Raw genomic sequence first — 19,536 nt, 5'->3', positions numbered from 1 at the left:
TACACGATGGGTATTAACACAATGGAGAAAAGGGCCGTAGAGGTTGCCACACTCCTTGTGGAAACCCTGGTGGTTAGGGGGGCTTCCTGCTTTTTCATGACAAAAGACTATGGCTGTTGAAACCCATCTGGCTACACTGCAACTTGATACTGCTTGTACCTTACTTGGAGTCACACATTCCACCAGAAGTGGGTCAGATTTTCGGATGGATTTAGTCCTTTCAATATAGAATTAGAGACATCATTTAACCTCCAAAGTATGAAGAGCTTTTTCCGCTTGATTGGACATATTTTGAAAGCAAGCATTCAGAATAACAGGTTTGCTAATGTGGAAGTCTGTTGGAACCCTGGGAATGAAACAAAGATTAGTTCTTAAAATAACCTTGTCAGATAGAAACTGTAGGTATGGTCGGTGAATTTTAAAAGCTTGCCTTTCAGACATTCTGCTAGCCGATCCTAAGGGCAATCAAAAGAGCCATTTTCCATATTCAGCCTTGTGGATTGGTTCAAAGGATCCCCTCATAAGTTGGGCTAGAGCCGCTAGACCGTATTTAGCTGTAAGCAATTGGCAGTTTGTTAACTGGGGGGTAACCTCTAAAAAGTCCTCGTAAGAATTCCTTCGGTACTCAGTCAGACCATAAAGAATTCTGATGCCAAGATCTTCTAAACCTGGAAATTGCTGCAAGGTGACCTTGAGCTAGGTTCAGAACATATGGCAATACCTGAGCCAGGGTGGATGAAAAAGGGACAGCAATCATTTGTCAAGCACCAATTGCATAATCAAGCCCATTTTACTTTATATGACTTGTTCGTTGATGCAGCTCTTGCGTTAGCCGAAATATCTCTGTACTCTTGTGAAATATTCAATAGCCGGAACCCATTGGGTTCAGGAGCCAAGCTGCAAAATTGGATGATTCTGGTGTTCAAGATTCAGCTTGATTATTCCTGGGACTGGTTTAAGTGAAATGTGTGGCTGTTTGTCCAGGTGAAGACCTGCGAAACAGCATCATCTTGGCTAAGCAGGAACCACTAGAATATTGCAACATGGTTCCCTTTTCATCTTGTTCAGCACCTGGGGAATTAGAGGCCGGTTTACAGGGGGAAGAAGCAAAAGCGAATAATCCTATCCATTACAACTGGAAGGCGTTCCCCCATGAGCCCTTGAGTGAAAACCTGCTTGACATTTCTAGTTGAGAGGTGTAGCGAATAGATCTAGAGCTGGCTTCCCAAGGCGTAAAACATTCTGTGAAGCGCATTTGGGATAACTCTCACTCGTGCCATTGTTTTGATGATCTGTTCAACTCGTCAGACCACTGATTGTTCAATCCAGGTACATGCTCTACTTTCAGAGAGATTTGTTTTTTGAAGGCCCAGTTCCAAATTTTTTGAACTTCCAAGGAAAGAAGGTGAGATTTTGTTTCTCCCACTTTGTTTAAATAAAACATGGTAATATATACCCTTATCCTTGGAAGGAAAGTGCAAAGTTCCAAAGCCACAGCCTTGAAATCCAACAATGTTATGCCTCTTCTTTTCCTTGATTGACCATCTGACTTTCACTTCAAGGTCTTGAAGATGAGCTCCCCATCCTTCCACAGACACATTCGTTGTCATGCTATATAATGACAGATTGTGCTTCTTTATCCACATCATGGCTGTTTTTACTGCTGATGTTGATGTGATGACTGTCGGAAGATCATCTTGTTTGCTTCCACAGCATATCTGGTTTTGTAACTCTTTCATGAACAGGCGACAATTGGGAATTAATGAAATGCATAACTACATTATTCCCAGGAACAACTTGTATAGTCTCGTCGTTGAGATTAATCATTGTGTCGATGCAATGCTTGTTGGCGGTTTTGGTAACAAGGCAGTTATCATTGCTATTAATTTTGAAGACTATGGAACGGTAGACATGGATGTAGTCACCGCTGTTGATTGAGTCGTTGACAGTTTTACTATCGATGCATGCTTTTTGAATGGGGGTCAGAAGACTATCAATCCGTATGAGGTCGATCATTTTTCCAGAGTAGATGGTCTTGATCCAATTTTTGCTGTTTTGGAAAACCCAGGATATGATCAATGTTTTAACCAGAGTTTTGGGCTTCCCTTATGTATTTTCTCCTCCTTTAACTTTGACTTCTTCTTAGCTGGTTAATCTAATGATTGTCCTTGATGTTTATCTCTTTTCAATTATTATTATTTTTAAAAGAAGAGTGCATTCCTTCGCCCCTCATCTCCAGGGACTGGAGCGTCAGCTTATTTTTTCTTCCGTAGCCACAAAAGAATTCTTGCCTCCCTATCCTCAAGAGTTTTGGTAGAAAAGGTCCTGCAATATGTGTATTCCTTGGCCTTATGGTTAGGATGAAGGCAATATAGACAATTATGAGGATCTTCTGATAATAGTTTAAATTTACCATTGGACTTATAGGGTCTAAATAATTCTCTTTTGGCTCCTTCTGATATGAATGAATGATGTGATTTATAATGCACGTACATGTCCGGAGGCATCTTGGCACTATGAGGACCAGAGTAGGGATGACGATAAGCCTAGAGTATTTTGGGAAATCACAGATTAAAAAGCCAAGTTTTGAGATTCCTCCTAAAAGCAACGAGAGAGGATGCAGTTTTCAGCTCAAGAAGGAGACAATTCCAGTTAAAGGTAGTGGTTCTAAAGAAACTTCTTCCCCCACTGTGGCCAGTTTAAAGGGGGCAACCCTCAAAAGTCTGGCTGAGCAGGAGTGTAACGTTCTGCCTAGTGTGTACCACACACAAAATGTTCCTTGAAGTAGACTGTTGCTTTCCCGTAGAGGGATTTGTACGCTAAGCAGAGAGCCTTAAAGGTAAGACGATGTTTAACTGGCAGCCAATGAGGTTGTCTGATAGTCCCCCTAACTGATTGAAATTTAGGGGTTTTTAGAAGAATGGCTGCGACTGCATTTTGAGTTCGGAAGACCCACATAAAGACTATTACAATAATCTAGTTGAGACAAGACCAAAGCAATGATCACCACCTTAAGTAGATCAGCCGGAATACATTTTTTTACAATTCCGAGCCAGTAAATGGAGGAGGAAGTAACCGCATTGACTTGATCTTCGTATTATAGCTTCCTATCCAGCCGGATCCCCAGTTTTTTTTACTTTGAAAGTGCCCAAATCTGAGGGCCACCAGCTGGGTGACCAGATGGATGGATTATTGCAGAATGGGATGACCTCTGTTTTGTGGAATTAGGCTTCAAGCAATTATCCATCTATTTACTTACGACACACATGCAGTTGTTGATCTTGCTCCCACAATAATTTCCATTTTTCGCCAGTAAGACTATTATTTGTGTATTGTCGCAATATGATGCCAAAGACAGAACACAGGATTTAATCAAATAAGCGAGTGGAGTAACAAAGATTAAACAATGTAGGAGACAGGGAGGAACCCTTAGATATGGTGAGTTTAGTCAGAAAACAGACAGAACGATTTATGCTGTTAGATGGCAATTAAGTTCAAGTAAAGGTCAAATATAGCAGTTCTCTTTCTGGAACTGAGCAGAGCTCAAGGAGACCCCATACAAACGATGTGTGGTAGAAAATCTGAGGTATGCTAGCACTGGTGGGAAGGGATGATTCAAGAACTATTCTCTGTTTGGCTATAGTTCGGTCCTTTGTAAAATTATGTGAATCGGCTTACCAGGTCACCTGTTTAAGATCCACTGTATAAGGCTTTTCTTCACACTGCCGATTAGAATTACAGTGGGACTCCCACCTTAATGATGGGGAAGATTAAAGCATGTGAATCCATGAAAGATTCAAAACTGGAGAAAGTAACATGCCCAGAAATCTAGATGTGTTCCTTAATAGTTATCCTACAGAACACAGGTCAGGTTCCCCTGGGACCGAAAAAGAATGGGAATGAATGGGAAGATGTTTAGTTCTTATACACTGAACATATGAACTTTCCAAAAGAAACTGACGCCAGCGCATTGGAGTGGCGCCTACCTAGGCACTCCGCCCGTCACTTCCGGGGCGGACAATACCAACGATGCAACTCGGAGCTGAACTATGCCACCTACTACACGCAGGAGTACTGCTCATGAAAACATTTCCAGATCCATTCTGACCCCTGGGTATAATTCTAAAGTTTGCAATCTGTGGTTATATATAGTCTACCTGACATGGCGTTACTGGTAAGTAACATGTTCTATCACGCACTTGGGCAGATTTACTAACTTTTCAGGCAACGCAGCACAGCAGGCAAAGTTGCTACACTGTGTTGCATTAAAGGCAGTGGAGAACAGCACTGTATTTACAAATGAATGGTGTGGTTTTACCCTTTCCCTGCGCTGGTGCACTTTAGGCTGCCTTGCACCATGTATACATCCTTGCACCTTAGTTCAGTGGTGTATGATTGATGGTAGGCATATGTTTGTACACAAATGGGACTATTCCAGTGCAAAAAATATTCTTTAATACTTTTCCCACCTTGTGTGTGTGTGTTGTACAGTACAGCTCATATGCAAAGTTGGAAAATGTGGTAACTTTTTAAAGTTGCTCCACTCCTACGCCTGCCTCAAGGAGACATACATTTTTGGGCACAAAGCCAGTCTACTAGTTGTAGTAATTATAGATTTGAGGCACAGCCAATGGGTGGTTGCATGTAAACTCCCATGTACCACTCATAGTATGCCCCCTTGATTCAGAGTAGTGCATTGTCTTACTTTGCGTTACTTTAGGCATTTTTCCAACACAAATCATAATTCGCTTTGGAAAGTAAATCTGGAAATCATATGTTGAGTTTGAATCCCTTTTGTTGCGCACATCTGGCTCAAAGTGCCAGTAAATCTAGGCCTAAATCTCTTTGTATATTTTGTGGCAGCCTATATTATACTGTCTATAATACAACTTTTACATAATGACTTGCATATTCACAGTGCTTTTAGTCACAAGATTGGACCTCGTAGCACTAAAAATACTTGTCACTATGCTCAAGTTCACCAACCAGAAATCAGTTCTGGGACAAGTTGCACACACAGACATCTGCAGTGATCACATTAACACTGAGCTTTCATAACATAAAAGAATACAGTTCCCACCACTTAGTTTAACACAGTTCCCATACTTTTTTATGCATTTTAACCTGTGGCTGAACTGCAAAGTACTTTGTCAGGGGCTGTCAGCGAGGCCTATTTCCAGCCCAGCCCAGTCCAGTACACATCAGCTGAAGAATTTTGTGTGTCCTGGAAGCCGTATCAGCCTAGACTAAAGCACATAATGGATTGGAGGGTGTCGAGGCTGTACCCCATTTAGCCAAGTATTTATATTTTTGTTTTTTATTTTAGGAGTTTTATATAGCGCTAGCTGGACCCGAGGGTATCAGAGAGCTTTACAACAAGTAAATTATCTGCAAATAGGCAGTACTGAGCGTGGTCAAACATGTGGATCAAACCAAGTAAAGGACAGACAAAGGTGTGTGTGGGTAGGGGGCCATGACTCATGAGAGGCATGTGTGTTATCAGCCCGGTTCAGTGAATGTAGTAATGTGCAATGTAACATTTGGTGTGTGCTGTGCAGTATGTGATAGGTGCCCGGGGTGGTGAGTGACGCATAGGCACTTTGTGTTGCGTGTGTACAGTAGGTGTTATGTGCAGTGTTTCCTTAGAACACTGAGCAAGGTGACTGTTTAGTGAGGAACAAGTGTGTTCTCAGTTTTATGATAGAGGCCCAACATAGTGGGCCATCTCCTAAAGTCTTATGCCTATGTCTTCTTTGTCTCATAGCCTTACCCTGGAGTGGAATAACTTAGGAATGTGGGAGGATGGCTTTTCCCTCTTCTGTGAAGGGCTTGGATCCAATCACTTCCTGCAGCAGTTGGACCTCCGCAATAATCAAATCAACCACCAAGGGGCTGGAGAGCTTGCTGTAGCCCTAAACCGCAATTCAAGCCTGCAGGAGCTGGGTAAGGAATAGGAGAGAAACCCCCAGACAGTTACTTTCAGTGTTGTTTTGATCCTCTGCACACATGTGGGAGCTGGTTTCTAAAACGTACAAGTGTCAAAGTGGTGGCACAGTATCTTTGATACTAAGGTTGATATGCAAACACCACTATCTGCATATGCATGCCAAATATGTGAATTGGGGTGATTTTCAGTGCAAAACGTGTATGTTGGAGCTTGGTAAGAACAGGGAATAAGCTGTGGTTGATGTTCAATCAGCTAGTGATTCAAGTCTGCAACATCTGAGTATGGTAGTGCAAGGCTGGGCATGCTGAGATAGTTCATTAGAGACTGATTTGATTACCAGTTGAGTGCAGGCCTTATGATCCTAGGTTAGAGAGGGAAAGGAGCTGATGAGAGAGCACAGTGTATCTGATGGTGAACAGAAATATGGATTTGCTATTAAGTCACCCCAAAAGATTACACAGTATGTGGGTGAAATATTGGACCACTAAAGGTCTTCAGCCAAGCAAGTTGTTTTTCTTCGAAAAAGGTTTCGTGTCACGAGGTAAAGTGACTCCTCCTTTTGGTGATAGTGCGCATGGGCATAGACTCTATTGTTAGATTGTTTTCTTCCGCCATTGGGTTCGGACGTGTATTGCTAAGCTCCGGTTTGAAACCGTTCTTTGGGTTCCCCTCGGTGCGCAATCCACTCTACCTTCGATGATATTGTTTCGTACCTGTTACCAACTTCTCCGCGTATTGCTTCGGTCAATGAATCGTTCATTTTGCGATCTAAAACTACATGGATGGCCTTCGGGTCTGACTGCTCCGGTCCAGTCTTCTGGAGAAACAGCATTGTAATCGCATGCGCTACAACACATGCGATTACAATGCAGTCGTTACAATGACCGCGTTGTTACAACGCAACCCATTACATTGCAAGTCGTTTCTACGACTTGCTGTAGGGGGCGCGCTAAACTAAGGAATAGTATAGTTTACTATTCCAACACCTTCCCTACTGTTGCACACGCTGGAGTTGGTATGGTAAATGATACTATTCTGAAGTCCAGCGCGCGCCATACAGCAAGTCGTAGAAATGAATTGCGATGAAATGGCTTGCGCTGTAAAAATGCGGTCGTTGTAACCACCGCGTTGTAATCACATGCGTTTTACCGGATGCAATGGAACATTGCATATTCAGCCTTCTGTCGATGGAATGGACTCCATTTAAGTTCTGCCCTGGGTGCCTCGCTTAGTACCCACTCACTGACTCACATAAAGTGTGTAATTTGTGCTTGTCTCCGGAGAGCAAAGAAGATGACTGCGACGCTTGCAAATCGTTTCGGTCCAAAAAGACTCTTCGGGATCGATTGGCTTGATGTCATGAAATGCAACGTCAGAATATTCAACAAACTCTGGATATCTTCGGTGAAGTATCTGAGCATGAAGACGTTGAAGCGTCAGTGGAAGAAGACAAAGAAGAGGCCATCTCGGTTCCAAAGTTATATTCGGAACTAGAGATAGACTTGCAGTCTGAAGAGGTACCTCCGGGACATGGTTCAGTGAGTACAGATGACCCCTTGCCCTTTAAGCCCATACCCAAAACTCCTAAGGCTTCGGCACCACCTCTGTCTTCTGGCCAAGGTCGGCACTGAGATAATGTTTCCGACGCCCCGCCTTCCGGGCTTGGCACTGAAACACTTAGTCAACTGTCAGCTCGGGACCGAGTCGACCGAAATCCTTTTAGAATCCGAAACCACCCAGTTCGAATCCGAAATCTGGTTCGGAGCCGAAACCATGCCATGCCAAAACCAAAGCATGTTTCGGAGCTGTAATCTTCAGCTCCTAAAACCAGGTCCATCCTGGCATCGAAACTTTCACTGCCAACATTAAAAGATAGCAATTTCGAACTATAAGATTCATTTAAAGAAAAAGAAAGATATAGCTACCAGGCCTGTTTATCCTGCTCCACCATCCTCTCTATTACCACCCTCTTCTCCACAATTATATCCTTTACACATTTTACCTCGGGGTGTCTCCACTTTCACGGCCTGAAGAGGGAGATTTTGATGATGGAGATATTCATTTGCCTGTAGACCCATGGAAGGATTACACCATTGATCCTCCATTAGACAATGACCCAGACCTATACCCTGCAAAGCCTTCCCCACCTGATGATATTGTTGCCTACCATGAACTCATTGCTAGGGCAGCAGAGTACCTTGGAGTGGAGTTATATAGAAAGTCGTTAGAAGATGACTTTTTATTTGAGACACTTGGGGCCACACACAGGTCAAGTCAAACACTTCCTATGCTGAAGGGCCTAATGAGGCATGTAAATGAAATTTTCAAAGATCCAGTGGGAGCTCGTATTTTGACTCCTAGAGTCGATAAACACGATTCTTCACCATCTGATCCTACCTTTATGAAAGGTCAGCTGCCTCTTGACTCCCTTGTAGAATCCAACGCTCGCAGTAAAGCTAATTCACAAACTTCTGGTGAGGCTTTTTCCCCCAGATAAAGAATCTAGGCTCATAGATGCGTGAGGAAAATGCATAGCCGCTCAAGCTGCTAATCACTGGCTCATCCTAAATACACAAGGCCTGCTAGCTAGGTATGACAGAGCACACTGGATGAGATGGAGCAAGTGCTCCAATATCTCCCAGAAGAACACAAATAAAAGGCAAAAGAGTTTGTTCAAGAGGGCAAACTTATTTCCCCAAGGATCAGTGCTCTCCCCGCAACTTTTTAACATTTACATGGAGCCACTCACAACCTTACTCCGAAAAGCTAACATCCCCTTCCACCTTTATGCCAATGACACACAAATCTATCTGGAAACCACATCCATTGACCACATTCAGAGACTCAATGACACGCTCAGAGAAGTCCAACACTGGCTATCAAGGAACCACCTAAAACTCAATCAGGACAAGACTGAAATACTCCTCATCTCAAACAAAGAAAAGAACCCTCAAATTACAGAATGGCTATCTGCGATCGATACACTAGACGGAAAGATCATCCTGGCGGATTCTGTAAAATCATTAGGCATCACTTTAGACCTGAAACTTAATATGACCAAACACATTAAGATATCTGCGAAGAGCGCCTTCCTGAACTGAAAGCTATTGAACAAAATAAAACCTTTCATCCCAGCCAAGGACCTTAAACAAGTTACCCAATCACTGGTGTTATCCAGATTAGACTATGGGATCGCAGCACTGTCAGGCTCAGCAAAGGCGCACCTGGCCCCCCTTAAAACAACACTAAACGCAGCAGCTAGAATGGTCACAGGAGTGAAGAAATTTGACCATATCTCACCTGCACTCAGAGAACTAAAATGGCTCCCAGTTGAAGTGCGTGCAAGTTTCAGAACAGCCTGCCTCACCCACAAAGCCCTTCCCACAGGTAAACCAGAATACTTGGCCTCTAAACTCAAAAGAGCAGGACAAACCAGGTCCCTCCAGAGCTCAAACACGCTACTACTCATCCCAATGAAAGCACGCAAACAAAAAAACGCAGCCCGATCCTTCGCGGGAAACGCACCCAAAATCTGGGACGCTATCCCTCCTCATATAAGAACTATCTCCTCCTCCGCAAAATTCAAAGAGAAACGTAAAAATCTTTTCCTGGATCGGTCCCTAGCAAAGGGGCATGAGACGCAGAAGAACTATTGACAATACCCACCGATGGGGGCGGGATACCCAGATTACGGTCATCCTGATAAGGTACTACGAGTACGTATTAACACTGGTAACTTATTCCTCTAATACGCGAAATGTATACCCGATATTGTCTCGAGACTCTTGACACTTGTGCAGATATCTGCACTGTACTTACTGTGAATGTTTGTTTGGTCTATGCATTTGAACGGTTGTGAAGCGCTCCGATACCCCTGGGTCTGGCTAGCGCTATATAAAACTTCATAATAAAATAAATAATAACTAAATAATAAATAACTATTCTATTACATGTGCTCTAGATGCTGCTGATACCGCTGCTAGGGAGATAAATGCTAGCATTCTCCTCAGAAGACATACATGTTTGTTTATGGGATTTGTAAAGCGCGTGACTACCCTTGGGCGTCTCAGCGATTCAGAGGTAAAAGGCAGTGAGCACTTAGTCTTGTGGCTTAGGATTTCATGTTTTAAACCTGAGATACAACAATTCATTTTAAACATCCCTTTTGACAAGGAATGACTGTTTGGTCCTGTAGTCGACCAATCCCTAGAAAAAATAAAAAAAGATACTGAAGTGGCAAAGTCCATGGAAGCGCTCCAGTCCCCATCAAATAGAGGCTTCTTTCGTCACTCTTTATACAGAGAAGGGTCCAAAACCACATCCTCAGCCCTAAATGTTTCCACTTACAAAAGCAATACCCAATCCTCTCTCTCTAGAGGTTTTTATAGGGGAGGGTATAGAGGAAATAATTCCAAAGGTAAGGGTAGAGGCGCTGCAGCCTGCAACCCCCTTCCTCTAACAAGCAGTGACTTGCCCACACTTTCCCCCGATCACTTAACACCTGTTGGGGGAAGACTTCAACAGTTTCTCCCCATTTGGCAATCCATACATACTCTCAGAACATTTTCATATGGTAACACTTCAACAGGTGCTTCAGCTTCTACAGCAAGGCGACTTAATGTTCACACTGGACTTAAAGAGCGCATACTTTCACATTCTCATACATCCAGCTCGTCTCAAATTTCTTCGATTTGTGATAGTAGGCAAACACCATCAGTTCAAAGTACTTCCATTCGGAGTAACTACTGCTTCAAGAGTGTCCACCAAATGTCTAGCAGTAGTGGCAGCTCATCTCAGAAGACAACCGATCCACGCTTCCTGTACCCAACGGTTGGGCTTCACGGTAAATGCAAGTCTCACCTGCAGCCTTCACAGGCACAATCTTATCTTGTAGCCACTCTCGACACTCAAAAAGCTCTAGCCTCTCCAATAAAGCCAGAATTCGCAACATTCAAGCTCTGTTACTTCCGTTTCAGACCAACCAAATATTACCAGCCAGAACCTTCATGCAATTGTTTGGGATTGCGGCGTCCTGCATAGCAATAGTGCCTCATGTAAGACTACATATACGTCCTTTTCAAGAATGCTTAGCACGTCAGTGGAATCAATCACAGCGTCAATTGTCAGATCTAGTGTTGGTAGACAGCTGCACTCATCACTCTCTGCAGTGGTGGAATCCACAAAATTCATCTATAGGGTAGCCCTTCATTTACCCTATTCCAGAGATCATGCTAACAGCAGACTCATCTCTATCAGGTTGGGGTGCCCATCTCCAAGATTACACATTCCAGGGCCTCTGGGACACCAAGCACAAACATCTACACATCAACTGTCTAGGGCTTCTAGCAGTATTTCTTGCACTCAAAGCCTTTCAGTCTCACCTCATAGGCAAAGTTGTCTTAGTCCGCACAGACAACATGACAGCTATGTACTATCTACAAAAACGGGGGGGAGGACACTCTCTCCAACTGTCACGCCTCTTTCAGACCATTTGGAGCTGGGCAATCCATCACAGAATTCATCTCCTGTCAGAACACCTTCCAGGGGTGAATAATTAGATTTCTGACCTCATCAGTAGAAGGAGACAGCAAATACACGAGTGGGAACTTCATCCCCAAATTCTCATTCCGTACTTTCAAGAATGGGGATCCCCACAAAATGATCTATTCATCTTGGCAGACAACGCAAAATGCCCAAACTTCGCCTCCAGGTTCTCACACCCTCCTTCCAAAGGCAATGCCCTATGGATCAATTGGTCAGGGATATTTGCCTACGCTTCTCTGCCTCTCCCACTCCTTCAGTTTCGGAAACTCAGACAAACATCACTCACACTGATTCTAATAGCCCCTATGTGGGCTTTTCAACCTTGGTTTACCACACTGTTAGAACTATCAGTGGTTCCACATCAGAAGCTGCATCTCAACTCCAGCCTTCTCACACAGAGCCATGGAGAAATCGGGCATCCAAACCCAAAGGAACTCAATTTAGCGATTTGGCTCCTGAAATCATGGAGATTGGATGAGAAGCAAGAAAACCTACCACCAGAGCTTGTTATGCAGCAAAATGGAAACGTTTTGTTATCAATTGTGATAACAACAACATTAATCATTTAGATGCGTCCGTTCAAAACATTAGTTGTTACCTTCTGCATCTACAACATTGTAAGTCTAGCTTATACATCTATTAGATTGCACCTTGCAGCAGTCACTGCATATTTGTAAAACAGACCGCATTTATCTTTATTCAAAGTTCCTGAGATTAGAGCCTTTATGGAAGGCTTAAAAAGAGTCATTTCACCCAGAACTCCTCCGGCACCGGTGTGGAATCTTAACATTGTACTTACAAGACTCATGGGTCCACTCTTTGAGCCTTTACACAAATGTCCATTGCAGTTCCTTTTATGTAAGGTTGCTTTCCTTATTGCAATCACTTCAATAAGGAGAGTTGGTGAGCTACAGGCATTAACTTTAGAAGAACCTTTCTTTCTGCTTCATAAAGATAGGGTAGTTCTTCGCAGCAATCCCAAATATCTCCCTAAAGTTGTTTCTGCTTTTCACATTAACCAATCCGTCGAGTTACTTGTGTTCTTCCCTCAACCGGATTCTGTAGCAGAAAGATCTCTTCACAAACTTTTTTTTTATATTTTATTTATTCCAGTCAGCAATGAGAATATACATAATATATTTATAGTATTTTGCATTTCCGCATGATGACGTATTTTAGAAGCATACGCAGTCTTTTACAGTAAAAAAGCCTAAACATAGGATCCAGCATATCACATACATCTGATATTCATGACCACCTGTAATTCCAAAACCCTTTTACATATTGAAAGACATTTGGAACTTAACAACTATTGTATTACCTTCTATTATGCTTGTATAAACAAGTAATGCAAGTATACCATATATGATCTAACGTTATGTTGTGGCCTTGTCATCCATCTGTGATGTTTGTAGGCATTGTGTTAGAGGTTCCCAAAAATCTCTGTGTCTGGATGATAGCGGCAGCTCCTCCGCATACGCCTCTAGTGTTGTCTTACAATATGACGTGTCAGTGAGCCAGTCTTTAAATCTGGAGGGGTGCTTACTCCCCATCTAATCGCAATGCGTCGCTTGGCAAGCAGTAGGGCAACAGCGAGAAATTTCAGTTTCTTCGTTGGCTTAAGTTTGTGAATTCCCAATAAACAAATAAGCGGTGCGTTCGGTATCTATTCTGTCAGCATAGTTGGAAGTACGCTTGTAATTTCCTGCCAATATTTATGGATTTGGGGATATGCCCAGGACATATGTAGGAAGTCTGCATTTGCTGCATCACATCTCTGACATTTGTCTTGTGGATATATATATATATATATATATATATATATATATATATATATATATATATATATATTATATATATATATTTTTTTTAAATAACGGCTGATACAAACGCCAGCTTACACTGACGAAGGCGGCAACGCCGAAACGCGTCTGTAAGCTGACTCATCTGCAGAATAATTTCTGAAAATAAAATACTTGGCGAACTTACGCTGCACTGGCTTTGAGTGCTCTTTACTATTGGAAATCCGGAGAATTGGGGGATTCCTGTGTTGAGAATATATATATATATATATCTACCATAATTTTCCCTTATCACCCGGTCAGGATCACAGTGTATCCATACGCCAAGATATTTAACCGGGTCAGTTTGCCATGTCAATGAATATTCTAAATTGGGTTGTGTCGTAATTTGAGTAAGAGGTATGATGACTGATTTATCCCAGTTTATGGGATATCTTGAATATCGTTCAAATCGGATATATTCCCTTATAAGCTCATTTAAGTGAGTGTCAGGGTTGCGGGTAAAAAGCACCATATCATCAGCATATAGTGATATGGCAATAGGTCGAAGGTGAAATTGTAAAGCAGTCTCGGGGTGTTTTTGACAAATTTCACAGGCTAGTGGTTCAAGGAGTAAAATAAGCAGAATGGGCGATAGCGGGCAGCCCTGCCTTGTCCCTCTGCTTATACTAATTGGATTGGATGTGTTCCCGTTTATTCTGATCCATGCAGTAGGTTATGTGTAGAGATGCTCAATCCATCACAGGAATGGCTCTGGAAAGCCCATCCTACGAAGCACCGTAAATATGAATACCCACCCAACAGTCAAAAGCTTTCGCCGCATCTAGCAATGCAGCGGCTGCCGGTAAGTCTTGATCTAAGTGATAATACATTGCAAAAATTGTGCGTATGTTCTCTGTGGTGGAGCGTGTCGGAACAAAGCCAGCCTGGTCTTGTAGAACTAAATATCCCAGCAGAGGCTGGATTAGTGCTGCTATCATTGTTGCTAGGATTTTGACATTTATATTCATTAAAGATAGTGGACTGTATGACTCACATTTGTCAGGTTTAGAGAGCACTATTAAGTGAAGCCGGGGGGTTACCGTTTTCATAGGCTTCTTCATACATCTCAGCTAGATATGTTATCAGCAGGTCGCGATTTTCCTTATAAAATTCACCAGGTAGTCCGTCAAGACCAGGTGCCTTGTTATTTGGTAAGGAATTAATTGCCTCTATGATTTTGTCTTTCGTGATGTGGTGACAGAAGTATTCGCGCTGTGGATCAGATAGCCAGGCTAGGGCAACGTCATCTAAGTATTGTCTAATGTCATTCGGGTTCACAGTCGAGCGCGTGGTGTAAAGTTGTAAGAAGTATTCTTTAAAGCAGTCTAGAATTGACGAAGTGCTATATTGAGTTTCACCTCGCGTGTCAGCTATCTGGTATAAAAGTTGCTGACCCTGCAGGTCTAATTTTCTGTGATGGTGTGCTTCCCGGTCTACCACCCTCACCATATCTCCATGCTGTATGTCTATGTGACTTGTATTTTATCTCATCAGCTGCATATTCCTCTTCACACACTTGATGTCAGAAGTGTGCTGTTGTATTATTTTGATAGGACAAAACCTTTTCGTAAAACAAAACAACTTTTTGTTGCATTTGCTCTACCTCACAAAGGCAATCCTATCTTTAAATCAAGATGGATTGTTAAATGCATTCAAACATGCTATGCTATAGCTAAAATAACTTTATCTATATCCCCAAAAGCGCATTCCACTCGCAAAATAGGGGCATCTATGGCCTATATAGTTAACATTCCTATTGCTGACACTGTTGTGTGGATGTGTGCAATTATAATGTGTGCTGTCTTCCAGTTCATACACCTGTAATGTCCTCTTTTCCCTTCTATTACATACTAGAAGTTTTGCAAAAGTAAGTGGAGATAGCGGACATCCTTGCTTTGTGCTTTCAGATAACAGGGTAATTTTAACCTTTTTTTTCATACTGGGTGATCTATCATGGGAACAAACGACATTTATTCAGGCCAAATTAATACAATGAAATACTTTTGCATGCAGCACAACATTTTATTCATTGTCAAGTGAGTAGAAGCATTTTTGGTGTTAACAACTTGAATTACATTGGTCACCTTCTGAATGTTGTAAAAGTTTTTCTTCCCCTTTATTGTTTCTGACTGGTTAACTAGATGACCTAACTTTGTTGCAAAGATCTTGATATATATCTTCACATCTGTGTTCATGAGAGTAGTATAGTGATACCACTAGAACATTAAAGAACCTATTTGTGTTTCAGTAAAAGGGTTTGTGATGTCTTGGTTATAGAGAAATAAGGATGTGTTTATATTTGGTTAGGGTATGAACTAAGAGAGGTCAATGTTATAGTCCTGGATTCCATAGTATAGTACAACAAATTACAATGATTCAGTTATATTGGCCAAAATGTATCCTTTTATTCTCGGAGTATGTAGCTCATTCTCCAGATGTTGTTGGAGTCCGTTTACTTATGTTTTGATTCCTTCCACAGGCCATATGGAGTTTCTTATGTACGCACTTTACATTTTGCAGATGTAACATTCTAACCAAACATGTACAGATTCTGTTATTGGCAGACTGGAAAGAGGTCATTCATAGAGTATAATCAGATTGTATCGTAAAAGGAGACACTCCAAAAGGCATTTACAGAGGTAAAGGGGAATAAGAACCCTTCTAATCTTTCCATAAACACTTTGTTACTGAACTAGTCTGATGGAATGAGTTTAGACCATATGTAGTGGCTGTGATCATTTTATTTCTTCACAAATGGCCTTTTAAGGGGTGTGTTTACAAAATAACGTAGTCACAGTGTTTTGTTTTTTGTTATCAGTACAAGGGATTTGTAGACCTCTTGTAGATACCTTCTATTCAAACTTTAGGCTCTCAACTCCACCTTCTCATTCTTTTGGATTCAGAGGAGATCCTAGTTGCTTGCATACATGGTCATCTTGATGTTCTCCACTTGGCCACCATGAACTGTACACTTTCTTATAAAATTCATTTTAAGCACAGACTTTTACCCCGTTCCTGCACTAGCAATCCACAAGGCTAGCTATTTAGTTTTGGTGTAAATATGTGGTGCTGTGTAGCCCCTAATTAATGTACTAATAGTAGTCTGTCGTGATGCCTTTTTCAAAGTTCAATTGTATCTGGCCTAACAGTACTAGTTCGGTCCTGCCTATTTAAGTCACTGAATTTAATTTGTTTTATGAAACTTTTGGCCAAGCTCATCGATTTCTGCCTGATTGCAACACTTCAGATACAATTTTGAACCAAATTACATCATTCTCATTTATTTTGAAGTATGCGGGCATGTTTTGTTAAGAACCCTGTGTTAATCAAAACATTTAAATTTTACTAAAAAAGTGTGTGCGTGTGTCCTCACTGCCAATAACTGCATTTTGCACTTTCACTAAGAGAACATCTGCACACAAAGTAGTGCCTTTTAGTGTCGGGCTGTTTTGGTGCAATGTGCTTTTTGTGACCAATTTGTTTTTCCAATATTGGTAAACGCCTCGCACCTCATCCAGAAAATACAAAAATCATAACCTAACAAAACAATCATTAACAAAGCTAAGAGGCTGGTAGACAGTTCAGACCTATTGACTTTTCAACGTATCTAACCAGTTAATTGACCACTCTCAAAAGAAGGCCCAAGTGTCATAGACTTAAGCACCACCCATAGTTCTTCCATAAATATCCAGCTCTTCTATTTTTTCAACTCCTGTGGAGACAAAAGTCCTCGGCAAGACTCATTTCTCCCTGGAATGTGCTCCACGTAGTACTTTGATATTGCCTTCTGGGTGAGGAACCACCTATGTAGGAGGATCGGACATATATTTTAAAAGGCCCACACTTACAGTTTTGCTTCCACACAACAAAACTCTGCTTGGATGTCAGTGAAACTGTGAGGTCCTTCCAGTGCTGTGCTGTTCTTTGAATATTTAATACCAACCCTGGACCTGACCACCAGGAGAAAGTCCTTTCAGTTCAGGAAGATTGATTTCAACTCTGTCATTGTGAAGGGATGTCTCTGATGTGTCTCAAGCATAGTGACATGTCTCTCTAATGGCTGGCTATTGATACCATGGTAAGAGTAGGTGGAGACACCTCAAAGGTTTGGAGTCTGATTGCTTTCACCTCAGAGTTGACATTGGAGATTAGGAGATAGGGTACCAGTACAGGTGTTGAATGGTTGTCCACACAGTTATTCCTGTGCTCCTTTAGATGAAGCTACTTGGTTGCAGCAGTTGGAAGGGAGATTTAGAACTGAAATCTAAAAAAAACTCTGGAACCCCCAGGAGGCATGCGACTGCACTCTGTCTTGATGGATGTCACTTTGCCTGGGGAGTGAAATGCTATTGTCATATGTTTGTCCAGAATGGCCCCAGTGAACTGAGTGGTTGTTAGTGGTATTGGGGAGCATTTGAATGAGTTTGCAGTGTACCCAAAATCAATGAAGCTCTGTAGAAGTAGGGACATATTAGATGCAGCAAGTTCACTTCATGAAGCTACTAAAAGGGAGCAGGTAACAATAGCCCTTTTGTAACCACAGAATGGATTTTGTGGATGGGAAAATGCAGCATTCTGTACTGATAAACCTGGTACCCCCTAAGTCAATCAAAATTACTTCCTATGATCCTGATCGAAGGACACGTCAAAGTATGTGTCGGTAGCAAAGCTTACTGTTCCATGTAGCGATGGTTGTTAATGGACTGTCCAGCAGTGTCTGAGGCTTTTGGATAGCATCAGCTTTCTCTAGGTTGCGAATACATTTGTACTGTACCTGCACACGTTTTGGAATAGAGCATTGCTTGCTTCCTTCTTATAAATGATAATTTCCTTAATTATTTTATTTCTTCCAAATCTTTTTATTGACCATTTAAATAAAGAAATACAATATAAAACCGTGCACTGTTAAATATCCTGACATATTCAATGACACCTTAAATCCTCCCGTCTCCCCCCTTTCATCCTTCAATGCAATTCCACAGCATTGCTAAATGGTTCTGTTATAGACGTCCATTGCTCACCTAAGGTGACAGAGGCTACAACACGGCAGATGTTACCCCTATAATCTTTCCACCGTCCCTACATTTTTAGCCATTTTTGGGGGCAACCCCGGCCTTCATAGACAACCCTCTCAGCCAATATACACAGGTTCATGTCGCATTTCTGGTACTCCAACGGTAGCATCTGGTCCACCCTCCACAGTTAAGCAACATTTTGTTTGACTTCGGCCAACCCCAGGGTTAACCATATATGTTCTGTGTGGTGCAAATCTGTTTCCTCCTGGATATTTAGGAGACACCACTTTGCCACTGGGGTGAGGGATAACCTGTACACCTCACTCAATCAGTCGACCACCTCCACCCAGAAGCTTTGCAGAATTGGGCAATCCCAAACCATGTGATAAAAGATGCCATGTGCAGTTGACATTTGGCTCCCTACCCATCTTAAACAGTGTGGTCTGGGAGTAATAGGCACGGTGAAGGATTTTTAATTGTACTACGTGGGTACCTGAACGTATAGACACCTCTTTAGGGGATTCTATGGTTTCCTTCCATTCGTCATCCTCGAGGCCCCCCCAAGTCGTGTATCTAGCATTCTCTTAATTGTGTTGGGGCATCAGGTGTAAAGTGGAGTAACTTTTTGTGCACCAGGGACATGGCTTTTCGTGGCATATAGCAGTCTGTCCTCTGAGTGAATACTCCAGTAGCACCGCACCCTTTGGCTGAGCCGCCTTCAGCGCGCAATGGACTTGTAGGTAGCAATATGTTTCGGTATGCGCTCATTGTTCATCATGTGGCACGTTTTTAAAGGGAGCCTAGTGCCTTACGTCTCTCACCTGGGAGTGACCAATTAGGTCCCATATGTCAAAGCCTGGGAACCGTCTGAGTGTTCACAGTGCTGTTGTGTCCCAGAGGGAAGTGGCCTGTGTGATCCTCCCTTTCCTCCCCAGGGCTTGTGTGGCTGTATGCCAGAGGTCACCTACGGTCGCTGTTGGTCCATGAATTCTCGGGTGTTTGGTAGAACCATAGAGGTGTCGTCTTCCCCAGCTGCTTCACTAGCCTGTAGGTTGGTTCATCTAGGGGACAGAAGACCCAACTATTGATGGTAGTCAATTGCACCACCAAATAATATTTTTGAATATCTGATGGCGCCACCCCACCATCCTACCACCCCCTCGTCAGTTTGTTTTGTGATATTTGC

At 42.3% G+C, this 19,536-nt stretch overlaps 1 protein-coding gene across 5 annotated transcripts in view; it reads left to right on the top strand.

Moving 5' to 3' along the window:
* The window catches only part of LRRC45 (leucine rich repeat containing 45), a 446,362-nt gene that overhangs the window by 141,812 nt on the left and 285,014 nt on the right, over window positions 1-19,536 (top strand). For all 5 annotated transcript variants that reach the window (XM_078653779.1, XM_078653776.1, XM_078653775.1 and 2 more), the window contains one exon: window positions 5,765-5,943. In XM_078653779.1, coding sequence (XP_078509905.1) covers window positions 5,765-5,943 — 179 coding nt within the window. The remainder of the gene's footprint in view (window positions 1-5,764; window positions 5,944-19,536) is intronic.

The sequence above is a fragment of the Lissotriton helveticus genome, chromosome 7 (assembly GCF_964261635.1).
Source record: "Lissotriton helveticus chromosome 7, aLisHel1.1, whole genome shotgun sequence".
Classification (NCBI taxonomy): domain Eukaryota; kingdom Metazoa; phylum Chordata; class Amphibia; order Caudata; family Salamandridae; genus Lissotriton; species Lissotriton helveticus.
This window is presented reverse-complemented; position numbering and strand designations above follow the sequence as displayed.